General features: G+C 33.0%; 1 protein-coding gene across 1 annotated transcript in view; it reads left to right on the forward strand.

Annotated features, from left to right (window-relative positions):
• The window catches only part of CTNNAL1 (catenin alpha like 1), a 99,361-nt gene that overhangs the window by 52,832 nt on the left and 29,323 nt on the right, over positions 1-17,206 (forward strand). The window contains exons 7-8 of the mRNA XM_074280064.1: positions 9,830-10,030; positions 15,198-15,284. Coding sequence (XP_074136165.1) covers positions 9,830-10,030; positions 15,198-15,284 — 288 coding nt within the window. The remainder of the gene's footprint in view (positions 1-9,829; positions 10,031-15,197; positions 15,285-17,206) is intronic.

Consider the following 17,206-nt stretch of genomic DNA (forward strand, 5'->3'; position numbering starts at 1 on the left):
TGCCAACCTTTTGTTCTAAATTTTCCCCTCCCCCCCAGATGGCAGGTCAACCAATACATGTTAAATATGTTAAAGTATAAATTAAATACAGTTGTTTTGCTGTACAAAAAGAATCAGACTTTGAAACAGTGTACAATTAGCCTGTGAAGGAAATCCAGAATGCAGATGGACAAAATTAGAGGGATTGGGAATTCTATGTAGTGGTTTAGTCTCATCTCCCAGAGTTCTTTCGCTGGGTGTAGCTGGTTCAGTTCATTACTGCTCTATTGGAACTGATTTGGTTCATCTCATTGTTGAAAATGGCCACATCCATCAGAATTGATCATCATGTAGTATTGTTGTTGAAGTATACAACAATCTCCTGGTCCTACTCATTTCACTTAGCATTAATTCATGTAAGTCTCTCCAGGCCTTTCTGAAATCATCCTGTTGGTCATTCCTTACAGAACAATAATATTCCATAACATTCATATACCACAATTTATTCAGCCATTCTCCAATTGATGAGCATCCACATAGTTTCCAGTTTCTGGCCACCACAAAGAGGGCTGCCACAAACATTCTTGCACATACAGGTCCCTTTCCCTTCTTCAAGATCTCTTTGGGATATAAGCCCAGTAGTAACACTACTGGATCAAAGGGTATGCACAGTTTGATAACTTTTTTGAGCATAGTTCCAAATTGCTCTCCAGAATGGCTGGATGTATTCACAATTCCACCAACAATGTATCAGTGTCCCTGTTTTCCCACATCCCCTCCAACATTCTGCATTACTAGATATTATCTTTCAAGAAATTATCAAGGGATTCTGAGAAGATAGCATAATAAATTAGGAAATTACTTAGGTCTCCCAAATTTCCCCACAAACAATATAACTTTGACTAATAGAAATAATTAAAAGTTGGGATAAAATAGTTATCTAGGTAAGTACTTGGAAGGACATTAAGAAAGATTTGATCAGGGATGGTAGATATCTGCAGTAAGACACTGCTGAATTAACAAACAGTGAGCCCTCAGAGCAGCTGTGTTGGGCTCAGTTTCAGGAACCTTATGGTATTGGGGTTAGACTGATGATCAGGAAATTTTGTAGGGCCTTCCACTGGGTCTACATGCTATACCTAGATGTGCTGACCAGGCAGTTTCAAGTGGTGGAGCAAGTATATGCTTGTGAGTGTGGTAACAGAAGGATGGGGACCTACTGTCTGTGGGTATTTAAAAGAGAGCAGAATCCCTGGTTTGGTTTCTATGCAGAGAGGTGAGCTGAATCTTGAGGTTGCAGATAGAAAGTAAGAATATTTGCAGTGACAGCATTATTGGTATTCCTGGTCATAGTTTAGGAGTAGTGAGGATTATATGAAGTCAGTCCCCAGTTAGAGCTCAGAAAATCACAGTACAAAAAATCTAAAACCTGAGACATTATCTTCCATGTCTTAGAAATAAAGCCCTACTTTAATACAGAGTAAACAGACAAGAAATTAGCTGCTAAGAAAGGAGTAAGCAAAAGAGAAAGAACCCAACCACTATGATGATAGAGAAGATGGGAGTTCAAACTCAGAAGATAGTAAAGTTAAAATAGCCACTTTTATCTCAAAGAAAAAAGAAAAATGGTTACAATTCCAAAAAAAAAGTTTTTGGAAGCGCTTAAAAGGAATTTTAAAATCAAACAAGAGGTTGAGGAAAAATTAGGGCAAAAATAAGAGTAATGCAAGAAAATCAAGAAAATTATGAAAAGAAAATCATCTAATTGCAAAAAGAGGTCTAGAAATTTATGAAAGAAAATAATTACTTAAAAATTAGGTTTTAGTAAGGTAAAGTTAAAGAATTAATGAGACACTTCAGGGGCAGCTAGGTGACACAGTGGATAGAGCACCAGCCCTGAAGTCAGGAGGACCTGAGTTCAAATCTGTTATCAGACACTTAACACTTCCTAGTTGTGTGACCCTGGGCAAGTTACTTAATCTCAACTGCCTCAGCAAAAAAAAAAAAAAAAAGAGAGAGAGAGAGAGAGAGACACACACACACCAAAAAAAATAACAAAATCAAAAGAACGAAAAAAAAAATAGATGAGATTGTGAAACAACTCATTAAAAAAACAACTGAACTGAAGGATAGACTAAGGAGAGACAATATAAGAAATGTTCTACTTGGGGCAGCTAGGTGGCGCAGTGGATAGAGCACCAGCCTTGAATTCAAGAGGACCTCAGACACTTAACACTTCCTAGCTGTGTGACCCTGGGCAACTCACTTAACCCCAGCCTCCCCAAAAAAAAAAAAAAAAAAAAAGTTCTACTTATAGTTAGGATTTTTTTAAAAAGAGAAATTATTAGAAGAAACTATTAAGGAAAATTGCCCTGAAGTTTTAAAATAAGAAAGTAAAAGAGAAATAGAAAAAATGCAACAATTACCATGTGAAAGAGATAAAAACTCACAGGAACATCATAACTAAGTTTCAAAGCTCCCAGTTCAAGGGGAAAAAAATCACAAAAAATACCCCCTCCCAAAATATGCCACATTAGAGAAAAAAATTTTTGATACTGTGGAGCTATAGTCAGGATGAGACAAGATTTAGCAGCATCATATTGTGAGAGCAAACTAGCTGGTCTTATAACCAACAATAACTTATCCAGTAAACTATGTATAATCCTAAATGGTGAAAAATTGGATATTTGATAAACCAAAAAACTTTCAGGTATTTGTGAGAAAAGACCAAAACAGAATGAAAAATATGACCTACTACATTCAAGGGAAACATAAAAAGGTAAATATTAAAGATCTATTTTAGAAAGCTATGAACAGAGTTTTCTGTTGAAGAAATGAAAACTATAGTCATATGAAATATGAAAAAAATACTCTTAATCATTATTGATTAGAGAAATGCAATGCAAATTACAACAACTTTGAAGTATCTCATACCTATCAGATTGGCTAAAGTGATAGAAGAGGAAAATGACAAATGTTGAAGGGGATGTGGAAGAATTGGGATGTTAATAATATTTGTTGGTGAAATAGCTAATTGATCCAATTTTGGAGAGCAATCTGGAATTATGCCCAAAGAATTATAAAACTGTGCATACTCTTTGACTACCTCTTTTTGGTCTATTTCCCAAGATGATTGGAAAAAAGGGGAATAAAATCTATAAGTTTTAAGTGATTTACAGTAGTTCTTTTTGGTGACAAAGAACTGGAAATTGAGGTGATGCCATTTAGTTGGAGAATGGTACAAGTTGTGGTCTATGATCATGTTGACTTACCACTGTGCTATAAGAAGTTATAAGCAGAATAATTTTAGAAAAACATGAAAAAGACTTGCATGAAATATTGAAAAGTTAAATGAACAGAAACAAGAGAACTTATAAAGAGTAACAGTAATCTTATTTGAAGAATAATTGTGGACAATCAGGTTACTATAACTATTATAAATATTCAAGTCAATTACAAAGGACCTATGAAGGAAGATTCTGTCAACCTCCAGAGAAAGAATTGATAGCATAGTAATAATATTCATAGTATAATTTTACCCATATTTATAAATCTGTGTCAAATGATAGCCTTCTCCTATATACAGTGGGGAGAGAAGAAGGGGGACAGTTTAGAACTTAAAATGTTAACACAGGAATAAATTAAATAAAAATGTTTTAAGTGTTTAAAAATATTCAAAGCAAAAGTTTTAAAAGTGAAATTATCAAGGAAAACTGCTCTGATATTTTAGTACCAGAGGATAAAATAGAAATAGAAGTAATCCACCAATCACCTCCTGAAAACGATCCCAAAATGAAAACCCCCAAGAATACGATAAGTAAATTGTAGAGCTCCCAAATCAAGGAAAAAATTTTGCAAGCAGCTAGAAAGAAAACATTCAGTTATCATTTGGGTATCATAGCCAGGATTTCACAAGATTTAGCTATTCCCACATTAAAGGTACAGAGGAATTGGAATATGGTATTCCAGAAGGCAAAGAAATCATTATTACAACCAAGAGTAACCTACCCACCAAATCTGAGTATAAATAATCCTTCAGGAGTCAGGGATGAGGGAAATGGATATTTATTGAAATAGAGGAGGTTTTGGAAATTAATATGGCAGAAATTAGATATGGATCCACACTTAACACCATATACCAAGATAAGATCAAAATGGGTCCATGATTTAGGCATAAAGAGGGAGATAATAAATAGATTAGAGGAACAGAGGATAGTCTACCTCTCAGACTTGTGGAGGAGGAAGGAATTTATGACCAGAGGAGAACTAGAGATCATTATTGATCACAAAATAGAAGATTTTGATTACATCAAACTAAAAAGTTTCTGTACAAATAATACTAATGCAAACAAGATTAGAAGGGAAGTAATAAATTGGGAAAATATTTTTAAAAACAAAGGTTCTGACAAAGGTCTCATTTCCAAAATATATAGAGAACTGACCCTAATTTATAAGAAACCGAACCATTCTCCAATTGATAAATGGTCAAAGGATATGAACAGACAATTCTCAGATGAAGAAATTGAAACTATATCCACTCACATGAAAGAGTGTTCCAAATCACTACTGATCAGAGAAATGCAAATTAAGACAACTCTGAGATACCACTACACACCTGTCAGATTGGCTAAGATGACAGGAACAAATAATGATGAATGTTGGAGGGGATGTGGGGAAACTGGGACACTAATACATTGCTGGTGGAGTTGCGAAAGAATCCAGCCATTCTGGAGAGCAATCTGGAATTATGCCCAAAAAGCTATCAAACTGTGCATACCCTTTGACCCAGCAGTGCTACTACTGGGCTTATATCCCAAAGAAATACTAAAGAGCGGAAAGAGACATATATGTGCCAAAATGTTTGTGGCAGCTCTTTTTGTTGTAGCTAGAAACTGGAAGATGAATGGATGTCCATCAGTTGGAGAATGGTTGGGTAAATTATGGTATATGAAGGTTATGGAATATTATTGCTCTGTAAGAAACGACCAGCAGAAGGAATACAGAGAGACCTGGAGAGACTTACATCAACTGATGCTGAGTGAAATGAGCAGAACCAGAAGATCACTATACACTTCAACAACAATACTGTATGAGGATGTATTCTGATGGAAGTGGAAATCTTCAACATAAAGAAGAGCCAACTCACTTCCAGTTGATCAATGATGGACAGAGGTAGCTACACCCAGAGAAGAAACACTGGGAAGTGAATGTAAATTGTTAGCACTAATATCTGTCTGCCCAGGTTACATGTATCTTCGGAATCTAATGCTTATTGTGCAACAAGAAAATGATATTCACACACATGTATTGTATCTAGGTTATATTGTAATACATGTAAAAAGTATGGGATTGCCTGTCATCGGGGGGAGGGAATAGAAGGAGGGAGGGGATAATTTGGAAAAATGAATACAAGGGATAATATTATAAATATATATATATATATATATATAATAAAAAATTATTAATAATAAAAAAAATCTGTAAGCATAAAAAAAAGAAATAGAGGATTTTTTAAGTATTACTGATAAAAAGACCAAAGATGAATTTTAAAATTGGTATTCAAAAAGAATACTCAAGAGAATAAGACTTAAGAGAAGCATAAAAAAGTAAATATGAAAGAGAAATCATAAGAGACAATAAAGTTAAACTATTTAAATTTCTATGTGGGAACATAACTTCTAAGAACTTTATTGGGGCAATACACATTGAGTGCATGGGTGTGAATCAATTATGTTGGAATGATCTAAAAAAAAGAAGGGATAAGAAAGGTCATGCATTTAGAGGAACAGGAAGAGAGTAGAAGATGGGGTAAATTATATCATCTTACCTCTTTTGTAGAGGTACACAAGGAAGAGGTTTTTGTTAATACTGGAGGAAAAATGGGAAAAGTAGCAGGCAATGCTTCAATCTTGCATTGGAAGTGATTCAAAAACGGAAGAATACACACATATACATATATACATACACATACATATGCAGTTGAGTATAGCAATCTATCTTACCCAACATGAAAGGGAAAATTGCATAAGGGAAGAAGGATGATAAAAAAGATAACAGATTAAGAAACACAGTAATTAGAATTAGAAGCAAAATAATACTTTGAGAAGGGATAGGACAAAAAGAAAGATAAACAGAAGGAAAAAGAAATACACAATCTAGTAATTAAAATTGTGAATATGAATGAAATAAACTCACCCATAAAACAGAAGTGAGTAGCAGAATAGATTAGAAACCAGCATCCAACAATATGTTTACAAAAAATACACTTGAGCCAAAAAGACACACATAAGCTACATATTCTCTCTCTCTCTCTCTCTCTCTCTCTGTCTCTCTCTCTCTCTCTCTCTCTCTCTCTCTCTCTCTCTCTCTCTTTCTCTCTCTCTCTCACACACACACACACACAGAGGGCTGGAGCAGAATTAGCAATCATAATCTCAGACAAAGCTAAAGCAAAAATAGAGAGGAAAAAAAAGAATTAGGGGAAACTATATTTTGAAAAATAACTAAATAATGAACTAATATTAAACAATTTTTACAACAAATTCTCTGAAAAAGGCTTTCCAAATATATAGGGAACTGAGTCAGATTTCTAAAAATTAAAACCAATCCCCAATTAATAAATGGTTAAGGCAATTTTCAGAATAACTCAAAGCTATATATAATACACACACACACATACAAAATTGCTTTAGATCCCTGTTGATTAGAAAAATGCAAATTAAAACAACTCTGAAGTAATACCTCACATTTACAGATTAGCTAACATGCCAGAAAAGGAAAACACATGTTTTAGGGATATATTCATGGAGTTGTTGGGGTTGTGAACTGTTCCAGCCATTCTGGAGAGCAATTAACTGTGCCCAAAGGGCTATAAAACTGTGCCTACTCTTTGACTTAGCAGAAGGTATGTTGTTTACACAGCCTTTTTCTTCTGGTGCTAATAAACCTAGGTTCCAACTTCATAGATAGACCATATCCTTTTCTCCTGTTAAGTGTTTTTGTTGTTGGTCACAAAGACTGATAGACTAAGTCACACATGGGTGACTTAGTACAAATCAGTCTCTTCCACTTGAAAAATAATTCCAGTCCAAGCATAGTCCATAATAATTGTAGGTCATTCATAGATGATGAACACTCTTATTACCTTCAGTACATTACCTTCTTCACATGGAAGCACATTCATAATGATTATTTTTTTCCTTTAATTTATATAATTTCCAAACTCTTCTTACTTTTACCTCATTTTATAACATTCAGTCTTAGAAAGATCTAGGCAGATTTTCTTTTTGTTATATATATATATATATATATATATATATATATATATATAAAATCCCTTTATTTCTTGACGGTTCCATTGTTCAGTTAATATATTATAGGTGTATAATAACCAAGATACTCTGGATAAGTAATGTCCAGAGTATTGCCTTCCACTGAAGGTTAACTATTCAAAAATCTACAATGACTTCTTATTTCCAGATATACCAAACCCAGACTCTTCCATCTGGTTATAAATTCTTTCATAATTGGGTCTTACTTGTTTTTTTCTGCTTATCTTGAATACATACCCTCTTATTCGATCAGACAGATTTCCTCTCTATCTCATATATATATATATATATATATATATATATATATACATATATATATATATATATATATATATATATATATATATTTCACATTTCAGTTTCTGTTGTGCCTCATACAATCCCCTTAGCTATATTATCTTTCCATAACACTTACAAATCCTTCAAGATCCAGCTCAGGTTCCTTCTCTTTTATGAAACTTTCTCTGCTAGCCCACATGGATCTCATCTCTCTCTAAATTCATATTGTACTCATAATAATAAAATTCTAGAGTGGGAAGGGATTTGAGACATCAAGTTGTCTGACCTACAATGCAATTTGTTCCCAGTAGATAGTCAGCTACTGCTTAAATATCTGATGTGGAGTTATTACTCTCATTACTTCCAAGGCAGCCTCTTCCACTATTGAATAATTCTAATCTTTAGGAAGTTCTTCCTTGTGTTAAGCCAAAATCTTTTCCACAAAATATCTATCGGTTGATCTTCATTTTGTTCACTGGAATAAAATAGGATAATAGCTTTGTATTATTATGATGTAACATTTATATAAAACTTCATAGTAAAAAAATAATTTACATATATTACCTTATTGGATTTTGAAGTAACCCTATGTGGAGGGTCATCTAAACATTATTACTGCTCTTTTACAGGTAGGAAAACTGAAGTTCAAAAAAATTTAAATATTTGTCTTATTTCACCCAGTTATTAAGCAGCAGAACTGAGACTGAAACCTAAATTTTTTAATTTTAAATTCAGTGCTCTTTCCACTATTCTGTGCTACAGTTATGATTATTTCATTCACTCATTTTGACGTTAGTAGACTGTAAGCATTTTTGAAAGCGAAGACTTTAGTAATTTTTCTGTATCTTCTATTATGCACAATGGAGCAAATAACACAATAGAGATAAGAAATGGATCTATGATTTCATTGATACAGGGACTCCCAGTTGAGCATATTCCTTGAGATATATGAAAATTAGCCTTTTCTTTTTAAAGACCTAGAATTATTTAAAATCTTAAATGATTGAGTTAGAGGTTCAGTGATTTGTTTAGGATTATAGAGTCAATACATATCAAAAGTGGAACTTGAATCCAGTTATTTCTGATTCCAAGGCCCCACAAGTCTTTCACATAATAAATATCTGGCTTATTTAATAAATTCAGCCACCACTTATTAAGTACTGGTACTACTGATATAGAGCATGATCTTGGGCCCTGGGAAAGATTAAAACTTTGGATTGCCCTCATGAAGTTTAAAGTCTATTAAGAGGATCTGATATATTGGCTGTGGTATAAAATGATACGTACATACATTAGAAACATGTAAGATAAAGAGCTTTGTGAGCTAGGAAGAGGAAAAAAAGGAAAGAAGTGACAGACAGTATTATCAGGGCAGCCTCCTAATCAATGTGACATTAAGTTGGGTTATGAGAATTATGACATTTTGGTTAGATACTACTTTGCAGGGAAATAATATAAAATAAAGCTAGAGAAGTAGGAAAGTACCAGTTTATGGTGGTTCTTGATTATTAGAAAAAGGAGGATATGCTTTACTTAGTAAACAGTTGGAAAATAATGGGATTATTGAATAGAGAAGAAATATGATCTTATCTATGCATAGAGAAGATTCTTTTGAGAGCAGTATGAGAAATGAATTAGAAAACAGAGAGTAGAATGATACCAACATACAGAGTAGTTAAATTATAAGTGAGGGCATATAGCTAGCAAGTAGTCTGAGGTGAGATTAGAATTAGAAAGTCCAGAACCCTGTGATTGATTTAAAAAGATACTTGACAATATGAAAGATGTCCTTAGAATGACATGAAGAGTAGGTATGTTCACTTGGTTAGGAAAAGTACCATTTTTTCCCTCTGTGATTACAAGAAAGAAAAAAGGAATATTATATTCATACGTATATATACTGAATTCATGAGAAGCTAGGAAAGTTTAAAAAAAAAGTTAAATCTTTAGGGGAGAAGGTAGAATTGGGGTCTTGAATAGGAAAAAAGCTTGGAACACTCATTGGGAAGATATGATAGCTAATAAAGGGTTTTTCTATAATGCAGTGATAGTTCAGTTGAGTTTAGATAACAAAAATTTATGTTGGACTAATCAATATAATTTGATAATTTTTCAAGTGTTGTTCAGTAATATAAAAATATGGAAATAAAAATGAACCTATTTTGCTTTGTGCCTGTGATTTATTTATATAAGTATAAATTTACAAAAGGTTTATATAAACTACAAATTATATTTTTCAGATGACTATTGAAGCCCTTCGAGAGAATCTTTATTTTCAGTCAAAGGAAAATCTTTCAACAATGTTGAAATTTATCTTGGAACATACAGAGGATTTTACTGATTCTGCCTACACCAGCCACGAACACAGAGAATGCATTTTGGAACTATCAAACCAAATTAAAATTGAATTGCAGCACTTGGTTTCTGTGTGGATGCAAGCAGTAAGAACTTTTTTATATTAAAATAAATTCTTTGTAACAGTTTTTCCCCACTAAGTGTTATGGCATGTGGAAGTTAAACTTCATTAATAGAATTGACATAAACCAGAATTATATCTTTTTTAGCCCATAGTGGTCTAGAAAATTAAGTTAATTTTGGCATAGTCTGTATTTGATGAAGTCATGACAGGTTTTTAATAAACACTGTTTACTTTTCTAAGTGTTCCTTACTAGTCTTCATAATATATTTTAGACTGTTGCCAAGAATTTAAAAATAAAGGTAACATGCCTATAATTAGAGTACTACAATCTCTTCCTTTTTTTGAAATTTGGAATCTTGGGGCAGTTCGGTGATGCAGTGACCAGCCTTGAAGTCAGGAGGACCAGAGTTCAAATCTAGCCTCAGACACTTAACACTTTGTAGCTGTGTGACCCTGGACAAGTCACTTAACCCCAATTGCCTCAGCCAAAAAAAAAAAAAAAAAAAAAAAGAGGAAATGAAATGAAATGAAAGAGAGAAAGAAATAGAGAAAAGAAAGAAATTTGGAATCTTTGTTTTCCTCTAATTCTGTGACATTTCTTTTCTGTAAGATCTTTCAGAGTAGCTCAGGACTAAAATCTCATTTCTTTCAGTACTATAGGATGTAATTCATTTGATCTTTGTGACTTAACAAATGAAAGACGAGATAGTGTCTCGATTTCTCTTATTTTAGATTTCTACTTCCTCCTGGGTTTTTTTTCTTTCTGAGTCTGTGCAAGAGAAAATAAAGTTGAGTGCTTTTAGTCTTCTTCTCATTGTCCATTACTGTCATTCCATGTACTTCAAGCAATGGTCCTATCCCTTTTTGATTCTTCTCTTGCCCCTAACATTGCTATTTAAAAAAACCCTCCAAATTCTTATGTTGTAGTTTAGCATTAACTGTCAGCCTTAGCTCATTCTGGGCTTTAATAATCCTGACTTTACAGTGATTTATTCCTTTTTCTTGCATCCACCCTTAATTATTTCCCCTTGATTACATGTTCTAAACTTATATTTTCTTAAAATCTGAGTTGGTCAATGAACTCTCTATGGAAGCACATTCAATTCTTTAAGGAATTCCTGCTTTTCCTCTTCATCATTCTTACCTTTACCATCTTATTCATGAAATGGCTTCCCATCCTTCTCTTACTGACTTATTCTGTAAAATATTGGACTGTTATTCCCTACCAACTCTTATTATTGATCCTTTAGAAAACTCTGCTTTCCCAAAGTATAGGATATGTGCCAGAATTTATTTGGATTCTCCTCCTCTATCATGAACTAGGATGGAGTGGTCACTTACCCTGAGGTTTCTGTCATTTGTTTCAGCTATTAGTATTTCTTTGGTTAGTATCAGGTGCAGTATATCAGTTTTTCCAGTTATTTTGAAGGATTAAATTATCATTAGGCAAGTAAAGAAATTTGTCAATAATTCTGCTTTTGTTAGATGTTAGGTTCTTATTAAGTGCTAATGAGATAATGAGATATTAGGTTCTTACTAAGTGTTAAGTTGGTACTTAACAATTCTCTAGTTCCGGCCTTTACTGGGAGTTTTTACTTGTGAATTTCTGGGGAAGAGCTTGCATGCTTAGGAGGAGCAAGTTCATTGGTTGAAGTAATTTTTCCCAGAAGCCCTTGCATGATACCACACCCATTCTCTGGGAGGATAAAAGAGGGCAGCTCTGGAGGAAAGAGGGAGTTTTGTCTGGCCGAGACTTGAGGCTGCTCTCAACAGGAAGGGAAGTCGGCTCTCTACAGGAAGAAGAATCTGTCTGAGAGATTTGAGTTGACACAGCAGATCTCCTCCCAGAGAGCAATCGGCAGCTTCTGGAGACAACAGCACGTTACAGTTAGATAGTAGATGGCAGTAATAATTTAAGTCTTCCATTGCTACAGTATTATATTTTCATGCCAGATCTGTAATGAGTTTACCAAAACCCTCATAACATTTCCTCTTCTATCCAAGTGATTTATAGTATACCTTATAACATCATCACTACTTTCTTCCTCTATTGATCTTCAACCAGTTGCTCTCTACCATGATTTTTTCCCCCAACTTGGAGGAATTTTCCTTAAAGTTAGTATATCTTTTTTTTAATAAACCATGCTACCCTAGTCTGTTCCCTTTTCTTTCTTCTATTTCTTTTGAATGAAATATACATTTAAAAAGTCATAGTCTAGTCCTGAGCCCTATCCCAACTTTCATTAACACCTTTGAGGCTGAATTTTCCTCCCCATTTAGGATCTCAAGTTCATTCTCTTTATTATCCATAATTTGTTCATTTTTATATAGAAATCTAATGTTAAAGGTTGGGTAATATTCAGCAGGGAAGTCAACCACTATACTTACATTTTTGTCCTCTGATAGTTACCTTTATTCTAATGGTACCTATGGATCCATATCCTTCTATAATGCACAGAAAGTTACTTTTTTCCAAAGTCCAGTTCATACTTCTACAAGATGAACCTCTTCCTGTTATAATGGTTCTTCATTTTTTTCTGTCATGCAACTCTGCAGTTTAGTTAAGCCTATGAACCTCTTCTCAGAATGTTTTTAAATGACTATAAATACATAAAAGTATAAAGAAATCTAGTTGTACTGAAATGCAATTATAAAAAATCCTTTAAAGCATAATTTGTATGCTCAAAGGGTTATATAACTCTGTATATTCTTTGACCTAGTAGTACTACTACAGGTCTGTATCCCAAAATAGATCAGAAAACAAAAAGGAGAAGGACTTAAATGTATAAAAATATTTATAGCAACTCTTTTCTAGGGGCAAAGAATTGGAAATTGAGGGGATGCCCATCAATTGGGGAATGGCTGAACAAATTGTGGTATGTGAATATGATGAAATACTATTGTGCTATAAGAAATGATGAGCAAGATGCTCTTAGAAAAACCTGGAAAGACTTATATGAATCTGATGAAAAGTGAAATGTTGACTTAACAAGGAAAAATATTATCTATCTAAATACAGATTAAAATATACTTTTTTTAAACTTTATTTTTCTCATGGTTTTTTTAAGGTTTTTGGTCTATGTTTTTGCAATTTGACCATACTGTGTATTGAATTGCCTGCCTTCTCAATGAAGAAAGAAAGGATAGAATGTGGAACTTAAAATTTTAAAAATGAACATTTTAAATGGTTTTTAAATAAACTGGGCAAAAATAAAATACATGGAAAAAAAAGCATGTTTAGAATTGTCAGATTAAGAGTTCCTGTCCTATTATGTAACTTCAAATATTAAGTAGTTTTTCTCTATGGCACTAGTTTTGCATCATACAAAGTGTGGAAATCCCACTGTTATTTCATTTTGTTTTTTATTTCCTCTACAAATTGCTTCTTCCATTCTTTCAAAGAACATTTCTATCTTAGAAATGTGTTTTTTACACAAGATTTTATGAAGGTGAATTTTGAAAACTATCTTTACAAATATTTGGAAAGACATAATACCATTAAAAATAAATAAATAAAAAAGAAATGTATTCTTCTAGCCGGTTCATTTTTTCCCTATAAATTAGAGGAAAATATTCATTTTGGAGACAGATTGTTTTTTGTTAACTTGTAAAAACACAAATACAGATAGACATGTCACTATAAAATTCTCCAAAAAATTTAGTGCAGTTTTAAACTTGAAGACCTTTTCAGACAAATATTGAAGCTTTTTGAAAGAATCTTTATTTTCATTCAAAGGAAAAATCTTTCAACAATATTGAAATTGACTTGCAACATATAGAAGATTTTACTGGTTCTGCTCACACCAGCTATGAGCTCAGAGCATCTTGGAGCTGTCAAACCTAATTAAAAATGAATTACAGCACTTAGTTTCATTATGGATGCAAACAGCAAGAACTTTTTGAATTAAAATAAATGCTGTATTACAGGTTTTTCTCTACTAAATTATTATGGCATGTGGAAGTTAAACTTTATTGCCAGGACTGCAGGTTTGGACCCCATGGTGAAACTAGAGGGTTTAGATCCTCAGGAGTTACCCTTGGTGGTCTACAGATTGAGGCTGATTTGACATATTTGTCCTTGATGAAGTCATGGCAAGGTTTTTTTTTTTTTTTTTTTTTTTAGCATAAACTGTTTGTTTTTCTTTTCTTTCCCTGCTCTTCATTTTTACTTGTCTTTCATTGTCCTGTGCTTATCACAGTTTCTGTTAAACAGGTGTTTTTGTTATTGCTTGTTTTTAAATATTTGGGAGGGGTTGTTCTTTGCCATCTCCCCTCGTAGTTTTCTGTACTTACCTGTCTCAGAACAGATCATGCTGTGTCATGTGACTTTAGGTGAGAAACAGACAGACTCATACACATACACACAAATTCGCGCGGGGGTTTTTTGTTTTTCTCATTAGCTATAGGACTTGATATTTTTGACTTTGAAAGAACCAAAACCTTAAAATTTCACTAAGTTTTTTGGAACACTCTGTTCTTGTTTGAAGCTGGAACCCAGGGTCTCAACTCCTAAATCAATTCTCTTTTCACTGTATTGCAATGTTTAGGTAAGATGTTTGAATTTAATATAATAGATAAATTTAAGTTAATATATAATCAGAAGAATAGTAGAACTTTAAGAAGATTAATATGGTGAGAGTGGATTGGATGGATTAATGTAATTTTGGGAAAGATAGTAAGTAGGGATATCAGTCAGAGTATTGCAAAAGTGCAGATAAATTATGAGGGTTAAAATTATGGTGGTGATAGTAGAAATAGAAGGGAAGAAATATATGTAACAGACATTGCAAGAAATATATTGTAAGAGACAAAAGTAAAATTGGCAGAATTTGACAAGTGAGTAAATTTTAAAAGTCATAAAATGGAAAAAGTCAAATTACTTTGAAGTGTTGAGCTTGGTTGACAGAAATAATGGTGGATACTGATGCCATTAATATAAAAGAAGCAATCAGGTGGAAAAACTAATTTCAGAAGGAAGATAAGTTTGGTTTTGTACATTTTAAATTTTAAATACTGAAAATTTTAAGAATAATAGTCTTTAAAATTTTTTTTAATTTACTGAATAGCAACTTTTGTGTTGCTAAGTTCTTACGTTTAAAAATTCCAACCTCAAATTATATTTCATACAACTAGAATTATTATTGGTTTAGAGGGCTAATTAGAAATAAGAAATTTTTTTTCCATTTTAGCAAAGCAAGAAGACAAAGAATATCATGGAAGATCTGGAATTAGCTATATTAAAAATAAACCAGAGCATAAATGAGTTTAAAAGAGAGGTAAGTACAATTTGAAATTTAACCCCTTTTAATTCTTCATTCATGTAAGTTATATGCTGAATACCAGCATGTACTACAAATTTAAATGGCTTTTAAGCCTTTTTAACAAAAAATAATAATAAAACTATAGGATCTCAGAAAAGACCTCTGAAGTCATCTAAGTTTATATTGTCTAATTCAAATAGATTCTTCCAACATTCATAGTGACTTAGAAAACCATATTTTTAAAAATTCTGTTAAAAATTTCCCAATCACATTTTGATCTGGTCCTTCTCTCTGAAGTTTTGGTCTGACAAGTTTGATAGTTCTGAATGTTAGAACAATTCATATCTTAACAAGAATCTACTGTACAAATCTTCAAGTATATTTTCTGTAAAATGAGAATAATATGACACCTTCCACAGAGGATGTTGTAGGGATTAGTGAAATAATTATTTGTATAAAGTGATTTATATTTATATTAGCTCTTTTCTTACGGCAAAGAATTGGAAATTGAGAGGATACCCATCAATTGGGGAATGGCTGAATAAATTGTGATATGTGACTAGGAAGAAATAGTATTGTTCTATAAGAAATGATGAGCAGGATGTTATCAGAAAAATCTGGAAAATCCTTCATAAGCTAAAGCAAAGTGAAATGTACTATGTACTTAGTAATAGTAAAATTGTGGGATGATCAGCTGTGAATGACTTTGCTATTCTCAGCAATACAATGATCCAAGACAATTCTGGAGGACTTATGAAAAATGCTGTCCATATACAGAAAAAGAATTGTGACTGAATATAGACTGAAGCATATTTTTTTTCTTGAGGTTGTTTTTTGGGATGAAGGGAGAGATTTGTGTTTTCTTCTGCAACATGATTTTTATGGAAATGTTTTACACAACTTCACATGGGTCTTCTCAGTAGAAGGGGAGTGGAGTCTGGAGAGGAAGTGAGAGAATCTGGATTGTGCCTCTCCCATGATATTTTTACAATCAAAAAAAAAAAATTCCCTCATCAAAGGAAAAGGTTTTCCCTTTCAAATATGTATTACACCCATCAGTTTTACTGCCTTTGGACACCAGAGATGGTGATTTTTTTTTTAATGAACAAATAATTTAAAGGCTTATTTCCAATTAAATAAACATCATGACAGTTCTAAAGATTGGATGATGAGTCAGGAAGAACAGGTTTCAATCCTTCCCCTAACATAGAATGGCTTTATTATCTTGGACAAATCAATTATACTTTCACTGCCCTCAAGAAACTAAGATTATAGGCAGAACAATCGCAGATTTTCTTTGGTAGTGAGAGTTTATATTTTTGGAGGGGTCCCAATGCGGGTCCCATTGAAATGAAACCGTAAGTCTGTTCCCTGAAAAAAACTCAACTCAAGGTCTAAATCAAAATGTCTCATTAACTTTCTTTGAAGAATGTTTCATTGATGCCTTATGTTTTTTAAACCATAGTCATTTCCCAATATATCATACCCTCTTGCATTTTCATCCTTGTCTTTTTATTAATTGAACTATCCCTTATAATTCATGTTTTTCACTGTGAAAAAAATAGAGTTGAATAGTCCTCTGTCACTGGCAAAATGCTTCTCTTAAATCTCAGAGACAAAAATCAGTTCTTCCAAAAGAAGCAAAAGAACTTGTGAACTCTCCACTCCTTTTAACTCTCTTTAAGTTGTGAAAAGGCTCCTGAGAGGCTTCTAGCCACTATTATTGTTTTCTTGTCTGAAATAAGTACACCCTCCAGGACAGTTGACCATTCCTCATATATTCATATTTTGGCTGAAAGGTGAACCATATAGACTAGCTCATTGGTAGTAAAATGAAAAGATTTTGAAACTATGTGGGCCATCAAACTACACTTAGTTATATAACACTTAGTTTGACCCTAAAAGTCCACTGCATCAATTTTCTTCCACAGCTTCCT

Source organism: Sminthopsis crassicaudata, chromosome 1 (genome assembly GCF_048593235.1).
Source record: "Sminthopsis crassicaudata isolate SCR6 chromosome 1, ASM4859323v1, whole genome shotgun sequence".
In the NCBI taxonomy this organism is placed as follows: Eukaryota; Metazoa; Chordata; class Mammalia; order Dasyuromorphia; family Dasyuridae; genus Sminthopsis; species Sminthopsis crassicaudata.